Here is a 23,355-nt window from a genome sequence, read left to right as displayed (position 1 = left end):
AGCACAACAGCATCATGGGGGGTGGGGCAGAAACAGTTGTGGGCTCTTTGCCTCACAGGATTGTGGCAAAAAGGCCCCAGTGGCTGTTGGCCAATGGCGTGCTTTGATGCTGAGCAAAAGCGCCATGTGTGTTTGAGTGTGAGCGTCTGTGTGTATGAATGTGAGTGTATGAGTATGTGTGTGATCATGTGCAAGTGTGTGAGTACAAACATGTGCATGAGGGGATATAAGTATGTGTCTGTGTAAGTGGATATGAGTGTGTCTGTGTATGAATGTGTTGTGACTGTATTGTGTTTATCTGAGTATGTATGAGTGTGTGTGTCTGACTGTATATGAGTGTATAATTTTTTTGTGTATGAGGGGATAGGAATGCATGTGTCTGTGAGTGTGTGTATGTGTATGAGCATGTCTGTATGAGGGTGAGCATGTACGAGTGTGTGAGTGCAAACGTGTACATGAGGGGATATGAGTATATGTCTATGAGTGTCTGAGTAACTAGATATAAGTGTGTCTGTGTATGAATGTGTTGTGACTATTGTGTTTATGAGTGTGTGTGTGTGTCTGTACATGAGTGTGTGGGGTTATTTGTGTATGACAGAATAGGAATTCATGTGTATGAGTGTGAATGGGTGTGTGAGAGTGTAAGCATGCTTGAGCATGTGTGAGTGTGTGCAAGTGTGTGCATGAGGGCATATGAGTATGTGTGAATATATGTGTCATGAGTGTCTGTATAACTGGATATGAGCGTGTCTGTGTATGAGTATGTTGTGACTGTCTACGAGTATGCGTGAGTGTGTGGGGATGTGTGTGTCTGTGTCTGACTGTATATGAGTGGGGGTTATTTGTGTATGAGGGGATAGTGTGTATGTGCGTGTCTGTGTGTGGGTGTAGATGTGTGAGTGTGGGTGTATATGTATGAGTGTGGGTGTATATGTATGAGTGTGGGGATGTGTCTGTGAGTGTGAGGATGAGTGTGGGTTGATGTGCTTATGAGTATATGTAGGGATGAATGTATCTGTGTGAGTGTGTACAGGTGTATGAATGTGAGTCTGTATATAAGTGTGTATGTGTGTGGATGTGGCTATGAGTGGATATGAGTCCGTGGGTATTTATGTGTGGGTGTGTGTGAGTAGGGGTGGGTGGGTGTGTGTGTGGGGGGGGTGTGTGTGTGTGTGTGTGGTGAGACTTAGGCGAGCCCAACCCTTTGCCTCCACTAGATGTCACTGTCACCCAAGTAACTGAACAAGGCCAATGACAGGCTTTGGAAACGCCAATGTTCAGGCCGGTTTTTACCGGATCCCTGAGCCTGGTTCATCGGGTCTAGTTTCTCCGTGTTGAGGAGTCCCTCAGACTCGGGCCCTGGGATATGGACTGTGTGTATATGGGGGAAGTAGGGCGCAGAGTGACCTGCGCCCGCCCTTGGATCCGCGATCTCCTCCACCCGTGAGGATCTTCCTCCACTGATGCAGATTGCAGGCCCTCCTTCATGGCTCTTGGCTGTGTCCTCCCATAATTTGACCTCCAGGAGGCCACTGTGTCGAGGGCCTCCCTCATCTCTGCCTAGCACTGCAAGGACCCTGGGGAGCCCAAGACCATCCATTAGTTAGAAGCTGCTCCCCCAGCCCTTTCCTTTCACTGAGATTATTTCTCGTTATATAAGTGATTGTGTTGCCGGGCGGCAGCAACAGGCAGGAGCAGAGAGTCAGGAAGCACACCCTTGGCCCCTGGGATCCGCCGGTGAGGCCGCTGCGAAATCCCACTGAACTGCCCCCTTCAAGAGGCACCAAGGGCCATCCCAAGTCCCTCTCTTTCTCGTGGATGGGCCCCGCAAGGGCTCCTTCCCCTCCATCGCATGTCGTTGTCAGGTTTCACCTTTGTGAAGGTGCCGGTGGCCCCAGGTACCTCACTTGGGGAGAAGGCCCACCCGAGGGCCACTGTGCTGTCAGCCCCTGGGACAAGCGAGTTTGTGACAAATAAGTATTTATTTGTCTAACTAATTAATTGGATTCAATGACTGTTAATTGGCTGATAAAACAGCAATGTGTCTAAGTGGCCGAGTCCGTCATCTCCAGGGCCGTGGTCACCTCTCAAAGATTGGGTCACTGGTAGACAAGGTGCAACCCCGTCCTGCCCCTGTCCTGGCTGAGGGAGTTTGCTCTCCCTGGACTCTCCTATGCCCATAGGAGCCCATGCCTAGCTTTATCCCCATTTAAACAAAACTCATTTCATCTTATTTTTATGCTGAACCTAACAAACCCCAGAGAAAACAGGCATTTCCGTCAGAACAGAAAGGACTGTCCGTGAAACTACAGCTCTCCATTACATAGAGTTTGCTTTTCTTTTTCAGTATATAATGAACTGAACGTGAATGTTCAAAGCTGCCCTGATCTCAGTAGATCCACACAGAGAAGCAACAGGCCATAGTGAATGGACTTCTGGTCCCAGGAGTCACAAAGACCTGGGTTCTAGGCCAGCCTCTGATACTTGCTGTGTGACCCTGGGCGAGTCACTTCTCTTTCTGCCTCTGTTTTCTAATCTGTAAAGTGGATACTCTGATAGCAGCTCCTTCCCAGGGTGGTTTGGAGGATTAAATGAGATGGTATTTGTGAAGCCCTTTGTAAACCTTAAAGAGTTCTCTAAAGATGCCATTAGGGTTATCATGCTGTTACTATTTGTTAGATTGTTAGTTTGTGTTACATCATTTATTCATTAAGCTGGAATTCGTCGGTTAAGAAGCATTCATTCGGCACCTAAGCTGTCCACCAGACCCTGTGCAGGAACTGGGGATGTGAAGGCAAAAATGCGGTAGCCCCTGTCCTCAAGTGGCTTACATTCTGTCAGGGAAAATGACACGCCCCTATACATTAACAGCCCCATGGAGAAGGGGACACTGGACGCTCACTTGGCTGCTTTATTTATTTATTTTTTAAATTCATATTTGAGAGTTCTTTTCTTGTTTGTTTTTGTTTTCTTTTCCTTTTTTTTTTTTTTTGCAGGGCAATGAGGGTTAAGTGACTTGCCCAGGGTCACACAGCTAGTAAGTGTCAAATGTCTGAGGCTGGCTTTGAACTTAAGTCCTCCTGAATCCAGGGCCAGTGCTTTATCTACTGCGTCACCTAGCCACCCCTGGCTGCTTTATTTTTAATGAGCCTAAGGCATCACTCAGAGGCAGCTTAGCCCAGTGAAAGAGCCATGGGTTTTGAGCCAGAGGACCTGGCTTCATATCCTACTTCAAGGTACTTTAGACCCAGAGTGACCTGGGCAAGCCAAGACCACATGTGGCAGAGTCCGAGCCACTTTGTTTTGCTGGAGTTTCCTCCTCTAGCAGCTGCCTCCCCTATCTCAGTGAAATTCCAGCTCTAGACCCTGGGTACCAAACGCTGGGCTAGGCACAAAGAAAGAGAAGGTGGCCCAGCCCCTGCCCTGGGGAAGCTTCCCTTCCGCGACTCCTCAGGCGTTTATTACTAGGTAGCTCATATAGGAAAGTGCCGCGTGCAAGGGCAGCAGGGCCCCCACCTCACCAAGGGGCCGCAGCCTCCCGGACTCTGCAGAAGCTTTTGTTCCTGCTGCATCAGTGCCCCTCCTGCTCGCCTGTCACGAGGTGGGAGGATGATGCTTTTGACACTGTTACTCTCCACATGCACACATGTGGCTGCCACATCCAATGTGTGGTCACAGTTTTCCTCCACACTTTGGATATGTGAGATCAGTTAGTCGGTTGTTTGTCCTTGGGGACGCCCATCGTTGTCTGTTCTGCCACATCCTGGTCACAGGCAGGGAGGGGCCCTGTGCTGTCACATCCGAGCCTCTGCTGGTCTTTTGTCATCATGTCACTGACATGGTCAAAAATTACCCATAATACCTGAAGACTCTCAGAATTTCAGGGTTGGAATGACCTTGGGAGCCCCCTGGCTACCATTACCACTTACCCTCTCTCTGCCTGTTTATTCCCTTATTAAGTGGAGATGATAGTAGCACTTCCTTCCCATAGTTGCTATGAGGATCAATGGGATAACATATGTAGGGCATTCTGTAAACCTTAAAGTGCTCTAGACATGATAGCTATTATTATTATAAAACATAGATATCAATACAAAATTCATTTAAGGGAATGGGACAGCAGCAAGGGATCAGAAAAGGCTTTTTGTGTAAGGTTGTGCTTGGGTTGAATTTTGAAGGGAAGGAGGAATTCCCAGGGGCAGGACTGAGGAGGGGGCGCAAGGCCTGGACCCTGGACCCGAGGTCTTCAGGGAAGGGGAGCCTGTGCTTCTTGGGGCACTCCCTTTCTAGCACCCACATTCCCAAGGCTTCTTCAGTTGGACCAAAAAGTGGGATTGACCAAAGACTGTGAATCCTTTAGTCATTCATTTTGCATTGGACCGCTCAGCCCCAATTGCCACTCAGTGCAGCCACACCAAAGTGTTATGCTGATAAACGGAAGCAGACACACTTCAAAAACGACAACCTTGTTAGAGAGACAGCGGAGCCCAAAGGGGGTTTGTTCCGCGTCTGCTTGTTTTGAGTAGAAGAAAGATGGAGGCTCCGTTCCCACCATTGGCGCTGCCTACATTGCTCATGGAATGAGAGGAAAGTGCCTCCTTGACATAAGCGGGCGGGGCTCTTGTGTGCATCCATGGGACCCCGAGGACTCAGTGTGGTGCCTGCCGCAAGCTCAGTCAATGTGGGTTCTTTTCATTGATTGCGCTGGAAAATTCATTTCTCCCGATACCTCCAAGTCCCTGCATGTAGGTAGTTTATATGGAGAGTTCATCTCGGCCTCTTCTAATTCCTTGGGGAGGAAAAAGAAACAAACAAAAAAGTTTAAACAAAAGCCAACAGGAATCCTCATGACGGGCCTGGTGTCCACTTCTCTGTGTCCACCGGACCTTGGTGGCCCGCCAGTTCTGGGGGTGTGGGCTGCCTTGTGCTCCTTCACTATGTCTCTGCCTCTGGTACATCTTAAAAGGACATATGGAATTCAGTGGAAAATATGTTCTCCTCGCTTTCTCATGTTTGTAACTGGTGAAGAGATTTCATTTAGACCCGAGTGAGAACTCTGTTCAAGAGCTCTGCTTGTTCCAGTGGTGACCGAGTCTAGCTATGTGCTGTTGGACCAATCCCTTAATCTGTCTGTGTCCTGGGCACATCTCTCTGAGAAGATAAACTGGAGGGCAAGTGGTCATCTCCTTTGGGGAACAAAGTCCCTAGTCTGGATCCCTCTACAAGGGATAGAATCACACATGTGGTCAGGGGTGTGACCTGGTATGAAGGACAGGGTGGGCCTGGGCTGGTGCTTGGCTCATTTCTTTTTCATCATGGAACCTTCTTTCTATGCCCAATATCATCAACCCCATGACTCCAGAATAGAGCCTTACCTTAGATTTTTAAATCTGAGAAACCAGTACATTAGCTGGGTTACTGCTGCTTCCCTCATTGGTGTTCAGGGATGTGGGGGTGACAGTGGAGCAATTATACTATCCAAAGGATATTGAACCCCTACTGAATGCCAAACGACTGTAGACAGTTGATTTATCCAACATGGCTAGAGATGATTCATGAACACATTCATGGGAATAGAGAATGGCGATTAACACTGCATTTTGCCACTTTTTAAAGAATTGAGGGAAAGGTCATGTAACCTTAAAACCATGCTGAAGAGATTTTATTGTCTCTTCTTCCACCTCAGAGCCATCATATACTCAATCTAATCTAGTAGGTATTTATTATGTGCCTACTGGGTGTTTAGGATTCAAAGACTTTCAAAATGGCGCCTTCCCAGCCTGAGACCTTGCATTTTACTGGGGACTCGGGAATGGAATGCACACAGAAAAGGATGATTCAAGGCTCATGGAATAAGGGCCAAGGACCCAAGGCAAACTGGAGGAGGGAGAGGACAAGTTGGTGCAAGGAGTTTGCAGACTGGAAGTCCCCAGCCATCCCCCTCTCCCTCAGTCTGTCTGTGACTGTGTCTCTGTCTCCCTCATGCCCACGGACACATACCCTGAGGAAGTCACAGATCTGGGCCAAAACCAGACCACAGCGTCTCCTTCCTTTTGCCTTGCCTCGGCTGTGATGGTCTGGCTTTAGTCTCTGTTTGACAACTCCTCTGCCCCTTCCTGACTCGTCCTCGGCACCAGTTCTGTTAAAGGGGCCGGACGCCAGTCACTCCCCAAGTTGCTCAGGGGACACTTCCCCATCACCTTGAACCTGGCTTCCGAGAGCTTTCCTGCTGCCACCATTGCGCCGGACACCACGGCTCTCTCCATTTCATATATCATCTAAGATTTGAAAAGCACATGAAAATGTTTCCCCATTTTCAATATTGCGTGAGTAATGTCCCCATTGAAAAGTAATGGAGTGAAGTTGTCACTTGTCAGGGAGGTTATTAAGGAGGACGAGTCTCAGATGTTTCTCTCATAATAAAATAAATCTGTCAGAAAATCATTTTGCTCACACGTTCTCATGCCGTAAAAGACAGGGCCTTGAGATGGGGGCGCTCCTTACGTTTTACTTTAAGTATGCTCCTTGTGCATTTCCTCGGTTCTGTACCGGAGAAAGTGCAGCCCCAGTTGTTTCAGTCGGCAAAACCGACACACCAAGAAGCCGCGGCTATCAACCACGGCCTCTGAGCCCCCCCTCCCCAACTTCACCACACTGCCTGAAGGGTGCTTCCTCTCGGGGTTTGTATTTATTTAGTTCAGAACAGAATCAGACGCGGACTTGACTTTGAGGTTGCTACTTTCTCACCTCCCCAAAGCAATAAAAAAATTAAATGAACTTGTGACTGACTAATCAAGGGCGTGCCGTTAAATTGCCCTGCCAAGCCGTTAATAGAATTTTAAAAGTCATTCCAGCATTAATTAAATATATAAATCGATACAGTAGGTTTTCCAAATCTGAAATTCGAACCCTCTTTTTTTTTTTCCCCTCCTTGTTACTATTAATGGAGGCTTGGAAAATGCCTTTTCCTGTTGGGCGTTACTTTCCTATATGGTCCATTGGTTTCCAGTAATTGAATTTTGAACTCTTAAAAAAAATTTAGAAGATGATTTGGTGGTGGGGAGGCGGGAGAGCAAAAGAGGAGTGTGTTTCAAGGCCCAAGTCTGTGGTTTCCGGATATGCATTGTCACCAAAATCTGTATTTTCAGAGAATGTCCCCAATGGGGCAGAGCCCCTGTGCGGTCACTGCAGCATTTCTGCCATTGCTAACTTTCCTTTTCTCTGCAGTCTCGGAAAGGGAGCGACCCAGACAAAGAGAAAAAAAGCCTGGAGAGTCGAGCGGACAGCATTGGAAGCGGCCGTGCAATTCCAATTAAGCAGGTATGTGGCTTCTTCCCCCCTCCCTCACTGCCTTTTTTTTTTTTTTTTGCTTTCCATTGGAGCCACACCTCGAGCCTCACGCTCGCTAGAGGATGCTGGGCCTGTGAGCCAACGCATGTTTGATGTGCTCTGTTGATGAATGTGGAAGTCACTCACTTGACATCAATTAGGAGAGGTTCCCGTGTGTATTAAAATGGGATCATTAGAATAAGAAGAGGGAAAATGTGACAACAGGCCCTAATGAAGTGCAGTCTGCCCGCTCGCATATGGAGGGCTTTGGGAGGCTGAGCTGGCTTCAAAGGCCGCCTTTGTGGCTGGCCTTTGATTGGGCCTTGTGCTGTGCCGGGCCGGGCTGCCAGTCGACGGGGGTAAATCAGAGCGCGGTACAAGGGCCCCTTGTGATCCCACCATCGCCTGATGCGGCCCTCGTTCCCTCTCGCGCAGACGGACATCTGAACACCGTTTCAGGCTGGTTTGTAACAGCGAGGCAATTAGTTGTGATCATCTCAGCCCGTGTGTCAGCTGTGGGCTCTTGTTTGTAATTTGCTAATGAAGGAATTGTAACTTTGATTAGGCTTGGGTTCATTTAGACCTTATTATATCGGCGCACATTTACAGCTGTAATGGGGGCCTTAATTAAACTTCCTCATTACACAACAGAATCTGAAGTGGCGGGTTTGTTTTGGCCTCGGTGGCTAGCCTGGCCCAGGCTTTCATTAGCCCCAAAACCGGAGGCTAAATGGCCTGGACGGATGTGTGTTGTTTCTTAAGCAGAATCATTTGGTCAGGAGATGCAGCCAGGGGATGCTTACCAGGAAGACACAGAGAAAGAGGTCCCAGTGTTGGTGCTGCGCCCTCTCTCAAAAGCAAAATAAGGCTTGGGGGCATGGGGTGTGTGTGAGGGGGTATCATTCATCCTGGCGCTAAAAGTGGCTAATGGACCTGATATTTCCTGTTCACTTAAACTAGGAAGGATGCAGAGAGAAGATGGGAAAAGGAAGGAGAAAGGGGAAGGAAGGGGGAGCAAGAGAGGGCAAAAAGGAAGGAAGCATGGAAAAGATAGAAGGAAGCAAGATAATGAGAAGTAAACAAGAGAGCAAGAAGGAAGCAAGAGGTAGAGAAGGGGTAAAGAGAGGAGAGAAAGAAGGGAGAGAAACGAAAGGGAGGGAGGGAGGGAGAAGGAAAATGAGGATTTGTCCCTCGGCATTTCCCCATCTTAGGCTCATTCTCCACCATTCCCAGTTCTCCCATCACCTCATGTACTTCTTTCTAGCACAGCTTTTCATCCACCCCTCCTGGAGCAGAATTGTTTGGCCCTCGGTGTTAGAGCCAAGTAGTTAATATGGTGAGGAAACAACTTTTGGCTTCCGGAGCCTCTCTCAGGCCCCTGCGATGCACACTGTCTACAGCCTGGGGCACAGGTAGGGAGAGGGAGTATTCTGTCTCTTCTAAGAGGAGGCAGCCCATGGCCTCATGGGGGAACAGTCTTTGGGTTTATAGTAAGACTCCCCAACAGTCCCCCCTCCCGCCCCCCAGTGCAAACTTTGAACTTGGGAGACTAAAACCATCCAGTCAAGGGCATCCCACTTCCTGTCCTCCCAGGTTTCCCTGAGGTTTCCTCTCACGCTGGGTCCCAGGGGTCAGCAGAGAAAACCAACAATGTTCTATCAGGAGCCATAGCAGCTCGGACGAGCTTCCAAATGGGGGATTTCACACCGTGAGGACAAGCTCAGAGCCCACGGTATGAAAGGGATCTCTGGACAGCAGGCTCTGTTCTGTGGCACATTTCCATTGAAAAGATGCTATACCCTGGACACCCCCCCCCCCCCCCCCCCCGTGGAATTTACCAATTCTTTCCTCCTCAGCGTCTCGGTGTCTGTTTTTCACTAAACTCCTTTTTTCTGCAGACCTTTAAAGCACATATATTTGTAAGTGTCTAGGGAGAGAGAGACAGGGTGGGTGTGTGTGTGTGTGTGTGTGTGTGTGTGTGTGTGTTTGCATACGTGCTTGTAGCTGTCACTACTTTTTATATTTGAGCAATTTTTTAATGTACTTAACTCCTTTTCTTTCATTTTAGAAATCGATATGAAGAAATTTATTTCTTTTATCTAGCCAAATGTAATACAATGCATTGCCTCAATTCTTGTATTTAACTTAGTGGAAACCCTTATTAATATTGGCAATGCTTTGCGATTTGAGCAGCGTAAGGCTGTGATTTAATTGAAACCGTAACACAATTTTGTACACAGTTAATTTGCAGAGGACACTTTTCCCGGCTAGATTTCCAATATATGTGGGGATTGGAATAGACTGTCAGGCGTAAAATGAGTGTTATGCAGTCCCTGAAAGCCTTTTAGTTGTCAATTTGCAGAATGATCTCAGTCCGAGTCCAAGTGGTGACAGACCAAGAGGTCTGTCTGCCTACTGTCACATGCAAAGGCAGTGGGACTCAGAGAATGGAGTGCTGTGCTTGGACCCAGGGCAGGCTGGGTCCCATCTCTGTCACTCAGCAGGTGTGTGACCCTGGACGAGTCACTGCCCTCTCAGACACCTAGTTTCCTGTAAAATGAGAGTCATCGTATCTATGGGTTGTTGTGATAATCAATTAGGTTGACGCACAGTAAGAGCTTTGCAAACTTTAAAATTCCCCAAACTGTCAGTGATAGGGACAGTGCAGCACGCCAGCCCACAGCAATAAATAACCCATCTTCTTTTCTCTTTTTTTAAACAATAAAATTTTTAGCAATACTTTTGTATGTCACCTACATTTCCCAATGTGGTCCTCCTCCCTCCTCCCTCCTCTTTCCTCCTTCTAGAGAGCCGTGCCTTATAAGGAAGAATCAAAAAGAGGGAGACAACAATTCGGGAAAGCTAACTGCCCTATTTAAATTAAAGTCAGATGTTCCATACCCATAGGCCCTTGACCGGGATTTGTAGAGGAGTTCTTCACATGTGTACCCCACACTGAAGGACGCTATGGTGGGAGTCACATGACCTTCACCTTGCTGTGCCTCAGCTAACTCCTCTCTAGTATCAGGAACCAGAAATGGATCTCCAAGATCTCATCTAGATAAAAATGTTCTAGGGTTCCGGGGCAATAAAAAGCTTGTGTTTGTTTTCTAGGTGGAATTCTAAATTTGCCTCTATTGGCATCTCATTTTGGAGACCATCTTTTGTAGGAACCTAAGTCTCTGTGATGTTTAGAAATAGCATTTGACTTCAGAGGCCTGGAGGGCAGATCTCAGCTCTTCCTCCTTTGCTCTCTGGGTGGCTTCAGGGCCTCCGTTTCCCTCTACTTGCAGAATGAGGGGCTTGGATTTACTAGATCATCGCTGAAGTCCTTCCTAAGTCTATGACGGTTAAAGCCCATGAGTATATATCTCTTCTTGCATGTGCATGCAAGGGAGAGTGTTTTGTATCCACAGGAGCTGTTCTTACTGCATTGATCAGCCCAGAAGCACTTAATGGGCAGTTACAAGGGACCAGGGCACTGGGGCTACAGGGGACAGATTAATCCCTGCTCATAAGGAGATCATATTCTGCTGGCGGAGTCTGCAAGGGCATAGGACAATACAGAGAGCATCGAAGGAAGAGAATAAATGGAAACATACAAAGTTCTTAAATACCATGTGGTTTGGGAGGGAGGGCACTAGGGACTAACTCTCCGCATTGTTATGCCTTCAGGTAAGGGAAAGCAGGACTCTTTGTCTTGTCTTATCTTGTCTTGTCTTGTCTTGGGGGTTTTGTTTGGTTTGGTTTTTTGGCCTTCCCCTTCCCTTTCTTTCTGCTCATTAAATTAGGGTTAGGGTCAGAGCCCTTGCCATGCCCTTTCATTCTTCTGTATCCTCACTGCCCACCACAGTGCCTGGCCCTTCACAGGATACGGACAGAGCAGGAAGGGACCCAGAGATGTCCAGTGACTTGCCCAAAACACACAGCTGGGCAGTGGCTGGTCTTCAGATAACTGTAGATGTGACGGAAAAACATCTCCAAAGGGGTTTGTCAAAGGTTTCTACCTTTTGATTTCCATTGCTGCTGCAGTCATTGGAATCAATAGTTTTAAATAATAGTTTTTAAAAGTCTTTTTTTAATTGCTTATTCTTTTAAAGTAGATCTAAGCAGATTTTGGAAGCAGACTTATGGATGTTGATCCTTGGTTTGAGTCGCACCTGCTTATTCCCCAAGTCCCGTAATTGTAGTTGGAGGGACCAGAGGAATAAGTGGACTTGGGGCTCCAGCCCCTGCCCAGGAATGGCCAATCTCTCGCTGGGGATGAGCCCCTGGGCACGTCTCTGTCAGTGTCCATCTCCCTCCCATCTTTGCTCCCCTCCCCCCTGCCTGTTTCTCAGACCCTCCAGGGCCATCTCTTGGCGTGGGTGGCCACCCGTGCCAGGGCTGTCCTCTGGGCCTCACGGCTGCCTCCTCTTCTTTCACGGGGACCTTGTCCCAACCCTCCAGGACAGCTGCCACCGATCTACCAGTGCACACACCAGCAGGGACACAGCTCTGTGCTTGGCACTGGGGGCACTGGGGGGACGGGGACAGCACCAGGAAGGATTTATCCCTCACAGGGTTTATCCTCCATAGGAGCCAAGATCTCCAGCCTCAAGTCAGAAATCGGGGGCAGCCCTGATGAGGTGTGGCACCTGACCTCAGCACACACCCTAGCCCCAGTCCTCACTGGCTCAGGCTAAAGAACTTCCTGTCATCATTCCCCGTTAGGGAAATGGGACAGAGAAAGCCCCCACCCTGCCAAAAAATAAATGCCAACTGGAACAAGAATCATATTTAATAAGGATGATACAATTTGAGTTGGAAGGAAGCTCACAAGCCTCGAGTCCAGTCCTCCTGGGATGGGAAGGGCCTCGAAGGTCACCCAGTCCAGACAGCTTCATGTGGTCCTTGAAGAGGCCGAGGCCTGGGAGAAAGGTGCCCTTGCTGGGCGTCACCAAGGAGGAAATGAGCCAAGCTGGGGTTTGAACCCTAGTCCTCCGGCTCCCCACCCGGAGTCCTGCCCACGTCACTCCCCACCCGGAGTCCTGCCCACGTCACTCGGGAGCCACGTTGTGGGCCGGCCAGAGGAGCGTCCCCCCTTCACTGGGCCCTGTTTGTCTGGTGTCCGATTCAGGGATTCCCTCCTCAGACGTTCTCACTCGTCCCTGGGCTGCTGATTTCACCACTGCTCGTCTCGGAATCGCTTTACAGGAAGCACGGTCGCCATTTTATTTTTTAGATCTCCAGATTTCCTCTCTAGCCTAGGATGGTCCCTCTCTGTGGTGGGTGAGTTCCTTGCTGGTTGGTTTAAATCTTACGGAGGGAGGAGAGAGTGAGAGGCAGAAGGGTGATGAGGCAGCCGGCCTTGCTCGCCTTTCCTGGCAGGGCATTTCCAAAGAAAAAATGTGGGGGAAAAGGCTGCAACTAGAAAAATAAAAGCCAGAGGTTCAGCTTAGCGGTGAGTGGGCTTGTCATGTATTAATTTTTCATTGCTGTGGAGAATTGTACATACATAATCACTTGATTGCAGTGGGAGTTGGCGCGCTCCTATGGTGTCATTTGCATAAATCTTGTTAAGTCAATGGCAGTTAATGAAGTACAAATGAGCCTGGAGAAGGTGACATGCAAATTGTGGGTGGCAGATGGGAGGTCTGTTTTGGGGACAGCAGCTGGGTACTTTCCTTTCTTTCTTTTTCGGGGGTGTTTGTGAGTGTGTGTGTGAGAGTGAGTGGGTATGTGTGTGAGTGTGTGTGTGTATGTGGGGGGTGTTTTAATCTCGAGATGTCATGGAACAACACATCTTTGGGCCCTGGACTCATCATCCCCTTGGGCTCCTCAGGAATGTTTCCATCCACGCCCGTTTGGGGATTTTTTGCCTCTTTTTCTGACGTATTTCCATGGCTTTCTCTTTCTGTCCATACTCACCCGAAGCATTTGCCCAGGGCTCCCGTTTCCCTTCCTCAGGTGGAGATGAGGCCCGGTGTCTCTGGAGGGCTTTCTGCCCCTCGCTCTAATGATGCCCAGATGGAGACCTTGTCTTGGCGTGTCTCCCTATACCTCCAGGCCTTTATGGTGGGAGGTCCCAGAGTTACCCACACCCTTTCTGGAGCACAACAGGGCTTTCTGCTCCCTCCAAATCCAGAATATAACTCGGGTTCTAATTTGGATTTTTGGCAGACTGGGTGTGTTTGAATGAATCCAGGTCCTCGATTTCACACAACAATTCTCAGGGCAATCTTGGGAAATCAGAGCCCAGTGAAGGCCAGCAATTTCAGTAGAGATGATCGCCCATGTCTGTGGTGCCTGAAGTTTGCAGAGTGAAGAGGATAATCCTATTGTTCTCCTCACTTTACAGATGAGGAAACTGAGCCTGAGAGAAATTATGTGTCCTGCCCAGGGTCAGACAGTGATTGGGTTGCTGAGGCAGGATTTGAACTCGGTTCTCCTGAGCTACGAGTCCAGCACCGCATCTCTGTATAATTCCCAGGACCCTTACAATGTTCTCGCTCTGCCTTGTTTTTTCTCCCAATGGAGTATAGGGGTAGCAAACCCTTAGGGGCAGAAAACTCATGCCCTGCATCCTCCAGACTTTCCAGAGTGGGTTTTTGTTTTTAGTCTTCAAGAAGAACCATAGCGACTCGTTCTTGGGGTGAGGTGGTGCAGTAGCTGGTGTGACATCAGTGCCGAGCTGGGTGTCCTCCCCATTTCTTGATATCAGGAGAATCCCAAATCCTTCTCCCTGCTTGGTAGGACAGATTCATGATCATGGAGCCTTTCTTTTTGCCGATTCTGTCAGAGTGAACGCTAATGAGTTAATTGTGCCGAGCACCTCTCGGGTTCCGTGGCACTGGGGCCGATCCTTGGGTCAGCATGGCGGTCCTTGGCACTGTCTGCCTGTGGTCCATATGTCCTGAGTCTTTCTTTTCCAACCCCTTCTCCCCCTTTACATTCCTAATCTGGGCCTTGAACCTCAACGTTGTCGCCACCCAGCCCCAAGAAGAGAGGGCTCAAAGAGCGCATCTCCAGCACCGGTGACAGAGCTGGAGTTTTTCGCCGCTATCTGAAGCCGCAGAGAAAAAGCCTTCTCAAGCTGCCGGGCGAGGAGCGTGCACGAGCCAGAGGACTGTTCGCTTCGCTTCGTCCGCAGCCATTGGGCCTGTGAACTGTTTTGAAGTGGTCCAGGGTTTTGATTCCCAGTTGAGTCAAAAGAGGCAATTGTCAATTAAGTGAAAGGAGCCCACTGGAGTTAATCCCCTCAACCAACCTGCCGTAGGCCATTGACCTATGTTGGCTGGCACCTGGGATCAGCGTTGGGGGGTATATTGTACCGCACTGACTGAATAAAGACGACCTAATAGAGCCGACTTTAAAATCTCCTGAAAGTTCGACACTGATCAGTCGTCGTGTGCTGCTCTCATGGAGGAAGCCAAGTTCAAGACCAAGCCTGAGCCTCGTTGGGGTTTTGAGAGAGAGAGTAAAGGAAGGAACCTTGTGCCACCTCCTAAGGCCATTAGGAGGGTTAATTACCCAAGGCCTTTGGAGCGTGCTGGCTTTGCTGCTTCGAGGAACTGCTGGGCACGGCTCGTGTTTATCGGGCTGGCCGTAGTGGGAGACAGGGTGAACCCCAGCCTTATGGGAAAACAAACCCTGAGACCTGGAAAATAATCACCCTCTTTTGGCAGTGACTCAGAATGTTCCATTCACCCTCAGTCACCCAGGCCTAGAGTTAGAAGGGTCATCAGAGGCCCTCTTGTTCTGTCCCCTTGGCCCAGGAGGTTTGGTGACCGGCCCGAGGTCGGCCACACAAGTAGTCGGTGCCAGCATCAATAGGTAGACCGATTTTCATTCTTAATCCCCTGGCTGTCACAAATATCAGTCACAGGAGATGTCATTAGCTTTAGGAAAGCAATTCCAAAGTTTGATGTGTGGAATTTTCTGGGGTTTTGTTGGAATTGTTTCTTCGGACGAAATCAAAGGATCCCAGATCTAAAACTGGAACTTCAAGGGATCTGGCCCAACTCCCCTACTTTCCAAATGGGAAAACCAAGACCCAGAGAGGCAAGTCACTTGGCTGAGGTCACATGAGCACTGAGCCACAGAGCTTGGGTTTGAACTCAGGCCTTGTGTCTTCAGATTCAGCATCACACTATCAATCAGAAAAAGAGAACACGGGACAAAACCTTTCTCCATTTAAAATAATCATTCAGCTGAGAGAACCTTAAACTTTGAAGGCAGCTTTTAAATATGAATTCCCGGAAGGGTGCTAGAAACCCGTGGCCTCCGCAGCACTCAGCGAAGGAAGCTCAGAAGCTGGTTTTGAAGCCCATCTTCCCACGGGCGTGCCTCGTTTTCAGGAGCAAGTTTCCATCCGACGTGTCTGCCTGAGGGGAATCGCAGAATGTCAGTGGTCCAAAGGGGGCGAGAATCTGCTTCCAAAAGGGCTGCGGATAAAAGTCTGATTGGTCTCTGTGCGTGTTCTGAGCTTGAGCATTTCCCCTGGGGCTGATGGTGGCCCCCCTCAAACATTCTCTTTCTAAGAGTCGCTGGGCTTCATCTTTGTCTTATCCGTGCCTAAGAGGAAGCCTTTATTATTTATTCCGTCCCTGCAGAGGTCAATTGATGAATCGATACGTGCTCTTACTCATGGACAGGCTTCGTGCCTCTCCCTCTCAGCCCCCACCCCAAAGAAGGTCAGAGCCTTGAGAGGAGGGACCATTTCTGCACACCAAGCACCTTGCCCGGTCCACTGTGGAACCCTCAACCAGCTCAGATTCAGGGCAGCCCAGTGCCTCAACCTTGGGGATCCACGTCCGCCTCCTCAGAATTGACATGGAGTGATTTCTCTTTGTTTTGCCCACGTATGCAGTGCCTGGCACATAGTAAGCAATTGGGAAATGCTTGTGGGCTGTCTGCTGATTGGCAGGAGGGCTGCCTGCCTCTCTCTGGCTGTGTGTGGCCTCTTCCACTGCCCTCTTCATGGCTTACCTGCCACCAAGTTCCATTTAAGGAACATTGATTGAGCACCTACTGTGCGCTGTGTGACATGCTAGAAATACAAAGGTGAGATAGTCTCCATTTCTCTCCTTCACTTAATCTCTCCGGCCTCAGTTTCCTCCTGAAAAACAAGGGGCATCGGCTCGGAGACCCCCTCAGCTCCAGAGCCATGATTTGACAGTGCTAAAGCAGTCCAGGGCAGCTGTTTGGGGACACCAAGAGAGGAATGCAGAAGCAGCCAACCAGCAGATAACACTTCAGGCCACAGGCCTTTATTTGGCTCATACAGGGGACACTCACAGGCGACAGGATACCTGCAGATCATCGTTTATTCATTCATTCGTTCGTTCGTTTGTTCGTTCATTCAACCTGTGCAATAGCCCGCAGAACTTAAATGGGTGAGCAGAAGAGCCGGGCAGCAGCTGGGCCCAGGACCATTTCTATCTGGACGCCACTGGAGAGGATGAAAAGAAGGAGCAGATCACAAGGAAGAAGACCGGCCGCTCACCTTTGAAGAAGTGCTTTAAGGTTTGCAAGTTATTCCCTTTGGAATCATTTGGTGGTTCAGACTCATCCTCTTAGAAGATCATCAGCTTCCCGGGACCGTACAAGCCTTTTAGCAGGGCCAAAGGCAGGACTTGGGGTGGGTTTGGGAGAACAGGACAAGCTCAGAGGAGTCTGTCACATGGACTTCCTCCGGTCTCTTCCCTGCTTGACCAGCCTGGGAGAGATGCAGGCTGGTGTCAGCCCTGCTCCCGGGCATCGCTGCTCACAGGAATGGTTAAGAGGTGCCTCTTAACTTTTGCCCCACCAGAAGGATGTTTTAGAAGGAGGTGCAGTGGTCTGGAGGCTGAGGGGAGAGAACAATGGGGGACACCCCCTAAGACTCAGAATCACAGATTTAGAACCACACAGGATGGCAGAAGCCAGCCCCCTCAGTAAACTGAGGCCTAAAGTCAAAGGCTCATAGGTTGAGAGCTGAAAGGGTCCTTGGTGGTTCTCTGGTCCGGCCCTCGGTCAGACATCTGGGAGGTGTCAGAGGCACGAAAGGAACCCAGGTCTTCCTGGCCTGCTCTGCCCTCCATCCTCACCCTCTCTCCCAGCATAGCCAGCGCCGAATATGCATGTATTTATGTAAATGTCTATTGCATCCCGTGCATATTTGTAAATGTTACAGAAAAAACAGATGTCGATGCCCCTGAGAAAAGATGCTAACATAATTAAGATTTTATTTTATTTTCATTGTAGAAAATGTCTAGAGAGGCATCTGGAATATCGTAGCCAGCCAGCCTCGGGGTCAGGAAGACTGAGGCTCCAGACTCGGCTCGGACTCTTTCTAGCCATGCGGTCTGGGGGAAGCCACCCAAACCTGGAAAAGACCTCCAAAGCCATGTGCTCGCTCAGCCCCCCATTGTACAGATGAGAACACTGAGGCCTAGGGATTAAAGGGACCGCCCCAAGCAGCACAGACGGGCTTTTAGCGGGGGGCCCTGTCCCCCAAGCCCCCTTGGGGCACTTTCCCCTTGGCCTCACTCTTCTTCCAGAATATCACTTCCTGGTTGGCAGAGTTTCCATGTTGGGGCTTCCCTTTAAGAAGGAAATCACAGGTTTGTCCAAAAAGAAAAAACAAACAAGCCAGTATCACTGCTTGTGGGGCTTTTCTTTGTATTTTAAGCTGGCAAATGCTTGGCACAGTCATAGAAACTGAGGAGCAGGAGGGGCTTTGGGCTAGGCTGGTTTGGTTCTGCAGAAGGAGGGGGTTGGGCCAGCTAGTCTCAGGAAGGCCCCCTGGCGCTGTCCAGCTCCAGGCCTTCAGTCCTAGGTCGCCTCCTTCTAAAGATGGAGAGACAGAGGCTGGGGAGCAGGGACTTAGAGTCCGCCAGCTTGATTGGGAGCTCTGGTCACTGACCCTCCATCTTGCTGCCCTCAGCTTGGGTTGGGAACATCGTGTGTACCCAGAGTTTTCAGGTTGCTAAACTATCCTAACGTCCCTACACGCGATGCGCTAAGGCTTCCCAGGACTGTTTTGGCTCTGCTTCCAAAGGGAACATACAGCGACGTCCCTGAACTAGCCTGACCTGACCCAAACTTGTAGGCAGCTAGCTTGGGACAAGTCATACACGATCCCTTGGGATGCCGCGTAGCCCATGGCGAGGCTCTGGCCAAGAGCCCCGAGATTGCAAGGTGTCTCGGGGTCAGTGAGGTCCTCATTTCAGAATCTGACTCCAGTGACTCTGGACAAGGACTTCACTTCCCTGTCCCTCAGTTTCCCTGGCTAGAAAATGCAGAGAGCGGCGCTTGTTCTTCCCTGCCGGCCTGGGGTTTGTCACAGACAAGGTCTCCAAGCGTTGGCCGGTATCATTCTTTGCGCACGCTCTCTGCCGGGTCTGTTTGCATCTTCGTCTTTCCCGTAGCTTTGGCCGTCGGTTTTATAGCTCATTACGGGAGTCCAGAATTGGCGGCATGTTTGCGAGTGTGTTTGGGTTTCCTGCCTGCGCCTTTGGGCTTGTAGACCTGGAAAATCGATCTTAAAGGCAGTTGGCTCAGCTGAAGCCGTGGAGCCTCATCCCGGGTCCCAGGGGCCATTCCATACCCTCTGGCACTCTGGGCATTTCAAAGGGTGGGGTCGGGGGAGACAGACAGACAGACAGACCGACAGTCTTCATCCAGCTTTCCTTTTCTGCTTTGATTTGGGGGCCTGACCTTGTCCCGCTCTTTATAATATTCTCTTTGTCTACCATGATAGGGAAGCTGATGACTCAGGAGAGCCTCAGAGCTGGGTGGGGTCAGAGAGCAGCCAGGCCAGCCTCTCCTGAACAAGCAGCAGCCCCTCTGGAACATGGCTGACCAGTGGTCATTCAATAGGAGGGGGAGCCCCCTCACTCCTGACGAGGCCCAGGCCTCTTGGGCCAGGAAGTTTCTCCTGACACCCAGCCTAACTTGACTTCTTTTCATCTCCCCTCCACCCCCCATTCCTGTTTCTATCTGCTGGGGCCAATTAGAAGAAAGCTCATGCCCTCCCCCAAGATGCCCTTGTGCCTTGCATCGTGTCTCTCCTTGGTCTTCCCTTCTTCTGAGCCTAGCACTCGTAGAGCCTTTGTCTGACTCTCCCGTGCCCTAGATCCAAGGTCCTCCGGTCGCTTGGTTCATCTCGTCCAGCTTCTCCACTCTCTTCCCCAAATGGGGCAGGGCTTCAGCCCTGGATCACCTGTTGTTGGAGGCCCTGCATCCACAAATGGTGTGAACTAGTCCCTGTCTCTGAACCTCCACCAGCTGCTGCTTCTGTATCCAGCAAATGAGCTCGGCCTAGGCAGCCTCTGGATCCAGTGCCCTTAGCCTCACCCTTTGCCCAAGGTATGAGACCACAGCTTAGGAGGTGCCGGCTTCTGCCCCTGCACCATTGTTCCACCCACACCCAGCTGACTTACTCTTTTTTTAAAATTTAATTTAAATTTTTTGTGGGGCAGTGAGGGTTAAGTGACTTGCTCAGGTTCACACAGCTAGTAAGTGTCAAGTATCTGAGGTCAGATTTGAACTCAGGTCCTCCTGACTCCTGGGCCAGTGTTTTATCCACTGCGCCACCTAGCTGCCCCCAGCCAACTTACTCTTAAGCAAAATTCTTCTCGCTCTCTCTCTCTGTCGCTCTTTCTTTTTCTCTCTTTCTCTCTCTGTCTCTGTCTCTCTCTCTGTATCTACACATAAGCAGATAGAGTGCTGGGTCTGGAGCCAGGAAAACCTGAATTCATATCCAGCCTCAAAAACTTTCTATCTATGGGACCCTGAGCAAGTCGCTTAATCACTGTTTGCCTCAGTCTCTTCATCTGTAAAATGGGAATGATAATAGCACCCACCTCCCAGGATTGCTATGAGGATCATGAGATAATCGTTATAAAGTGTTTAGCACAGTGCCTGGCACAAAAAAGGTGCTCCATAATTGTTAGCTATTATTATTATTATTATTACATATGTACATGATTATACGTGTATGCACAGTAGATGTATATATATCTATCTATAAAGTTAAGGAATACTATGCATGCGCGCATGCACGCGCACACACACACAGAGTTAAGCTAAGTTTCTTTTTTCTGCACTTATGCCCAATGACTTGGAAACTGAAGTCATATGAGGTGTGCATTCTGATTAAGGGGATTTCAGAAGTTGCTGATACACCAAACCAACACTTTTATATCACTTATTAGCAAGTAAAACCACTTTTACCAAAAAATAATCTGCAATATCGAAAAGATTTCAGAGCCTCAAAGAAATTAAAAATAAGACTGACTGATTTTATAGGTTCTTATGGGCTCCCTAAAATTGCCTTGAAGAAATATCCCTTTTTATATCTGAGGAATCAGATTCGCCAATGAACAAATGTAGGGGAAGGAGGGGCCCTGAGGAGCACTGGACAATCTGGGGCGTGGAGCCAGAACGGACTTGCTTTCAAGCTGGACCTCGAACCCCTCACTACTTGACAGATGCAAGTCACTTAACCGTCTTCCTCAGTTTCCTCAGCCATCAAATGGGGATGATGGTAATAGCCCCTTCCTTCCAGTTGTTGTAAGGTTCAGTGGAGACACTTTTTAAGCACTTAGCTCAGGGCCTGGCTCAGAGCAGGCGCTTAATCAATGCCTATTTCCTCCCTTCCTTCCTTGACCGATACCTCCATGAGTCTCTATTGTTTAAATCCTTTGCATTGCTAAGAAATGGCATCAGGAATTCAGGCTTAGGGTGGAAAACAAGACGCCTCCTTCAGGCCTTGACTAAAACTGGTCCTCAGGTTCCTTCTTTTTCAAAAGAGGCCTTTCCAGCCGTGAATTCCACATTCTCTGCCATACTTAGTCCCTCACGAAGTATTTTCTAAGTGTACCCTGTGTGAAAGGCAGGGTAGCACAGTGGCTAGAGAGCTGGCCTCAGAGCGGAGATGAGCCAGCATCCAGTCCCGTCTCTGCCACGCATGGACTGTGTGACGCTGGATGGGTCATTTCCCTCTTAGAACCACCAGGCAACTTGCTAAGACAGAGTTGCTGAGATGATGGCAGATCTGCTTTAGTGGAGGGAGTCTGCTCACTCAGGAGTCCCCATTATCAACTCAATCATGAGTCCAGTCCTTGTCCCTTTGTGGAAGATACTGCAGTAGACAGGAGGGTGGGAAGGGAAAAAGGAAGACAGGCAGAAGACAGACTTTTTCTTCCATGGAGAGATTATATGTGTGTATACGTATAAGTGTTTGTATGTGTATCTGTCTATCTACGTACTGACAAAAATACAAAATAATTTCAAAAGCAAGAAGGGAAGGAGAATTAGGAAACACTTCGTGGAGGGGAGCCAGCTGAGCTCGGATTTTGTGAAGCTTAGTGCTGGGGATCCAATGATGAGTTAAAATATCCCATTTCATACCCTGAAGGCCACCTTGGGAGAGGGGAGTGGAGATGTGACCTCGGACCTACACTGGTTCTGTCACCCTGTGCAAGTCACCTTAGAGAACTCTCGAAGACTCTCAGTGACAGAGACAAGCCGGTACGCATTGATGGGGGGAATGCTTCCTTCCAGGGTCTTTTGTACCTATGTTTTCAGTCTGTAGGCCTTGGCACCCTTGGCATTCCCTTGGGAATCCCTGGACACTGTATGAGGGGATATGGCAAGTCAAAGCTATCTTCATCATCATATGAAGATGTTATTTGCCTATTGAAACGTCCTCCCTTTTTCAAGTATGAGGCTGGATTCTCTTCATGTATTTTATATTACCACTGTATTTCTCGAGAGTTTGAATGCAGAAACAGGAGAATCCAGGCTGCCCAGAGATTGGCAAATTTTTACACATATAATATATTAATATAATATATAATATATAATAAATACATAAAATTTAAAATATATGTAAAATGTGTGTGTGTGTACACACACACACACACACACACATATGTGTATATACATATATATATACAGTGCCCTGGAACGGGCACTCCAGCTACTTCTCATGGGGTAGATAAAACACGGCCACACTGTGGCCTGTGGCTCTTCAAGGCTCTGATCCATGGTTGTCTGCAACTGGTGGAAGCCTACTATACATGCATATCCATATGTGTGTATGTGCATATATATAATTGGCAAATATATATAATTGGCCTGTGTGTGTGTATGTAATAGTTCCACTCCTCACTTCCTTTGTGTTGGAATATGTTAACATGTAATAGATACATTCTCATTACCTTAATTACTGAATGTTTTTAAATGTTCAGAGTTTTTATCCATAATACAATAAATAATGCCCACATAAATAAAAGCTCTTTGGGGGCTTTCGGTTTTGAGGGTATAAAGAGATCCTGAGACCAAAAAGATCGAGAATTGATGCTTTGTAGCAAGGCCATGACTGGGCCTGCTGCTAGCCCTAGCCCTACCCTCAGGCATCCTATCCCTCTACCCTCTGCCCAAGCATCAACCCCGAGGCATCATCCCAGAGTTACCCCAAAGGTAGGAATGAATAGTCATGCCTTCTTTAGCCACTCTTTCTAGTTGGAGTATCCAGAATTTACGGTATCTCTAATTGGTCGATTACTAGTCCTTTACAACATACTGTACTCACTCTGGGTCTTATAAATTGCTTCCCGGCAGCTACCAGCGTCGTTAAATCTTCCCGAGCACTTGGCTGAGGTTGCACTGACCTGTGAAGAAATAATGCAGAATAGCCCATCAAAAAGAGATACTTGTAAACTCATTTGAGTCGTCAGTGTGTGTTAGGACGAGCAAGCGAGCTGATGCTTATTGCAGGGGAAATTAAAGAGAGAGTTTTGTGCTAAGAGGCAATCCAGAAATTAGTTCCTGAATTAGTTGTTAATTGATTTGGTAATTCCCTCGGGTCCGTAGGCCCTTTTCCCCCCTTCCCTTTTTTGTTGTTGCATTCAGTTAACAGTGACTATTCCCAGAGCCCTTGAAATATTTTTTCCAATTAGATCAGACGTGCCCTTACTCTGGAGGAGTGACTTGAGATTTCAGATACCTGCTAGGAATAATGCTCAAGGCAAATAGGATGGGTCTAGAAATGCT

The 23,355-nt window shown here is 48.7% G+C and overlaps 1 protein-coding gene across 8 annotated transcripts in view; it reads left to right on the top strand.

Annotated features, from left to right (window-relative positions):
- The window catches only part of AGAP1 (ArfGAP with GTPase domain, ankyrin repeat and PH domain 1), a 666,750-nt gene that overhangs the window by 380,357 nt on the left and 263,038 nt on the right, over positions 1 to 23,355 (top strand). For all 8 annotated transcript variants that reach the window (XM_044001114.1, XM_044001113.1, XM_044001112.1 and 5 more), the window contains one exon: positions 7,228 to 7,320. In XM_044001114.1, coding sequence (XP_043857049.1) covers positions 7,228 to 7,320 — 93 coding nt within the window. The remainder of the gene's footprint in view (positions 1 to 7,227; positions 7,321 to 23,355) is intronic.

The sequence above is a fragment of the Dromiciops gliroides genome, chromosome 4 (genome assembly GCF_019393635.1).
Source record: "Dromiciops gliroides isolate mDroGli1 chromosome 4, mDroGli1.pri, whole genome shotgun sequence".
NCBI lineage: Eukaryota > Metazoa > Chordata > Mammalia > Microbiotheria > Microbiotheriidae > Dromiciops > Dromiciops gliroides.
The sequence above is the reverse complement of the archived record's forward strand: the minus strand, read 5'-3'. Positions and strand labels throughout refer to the sequence as shown.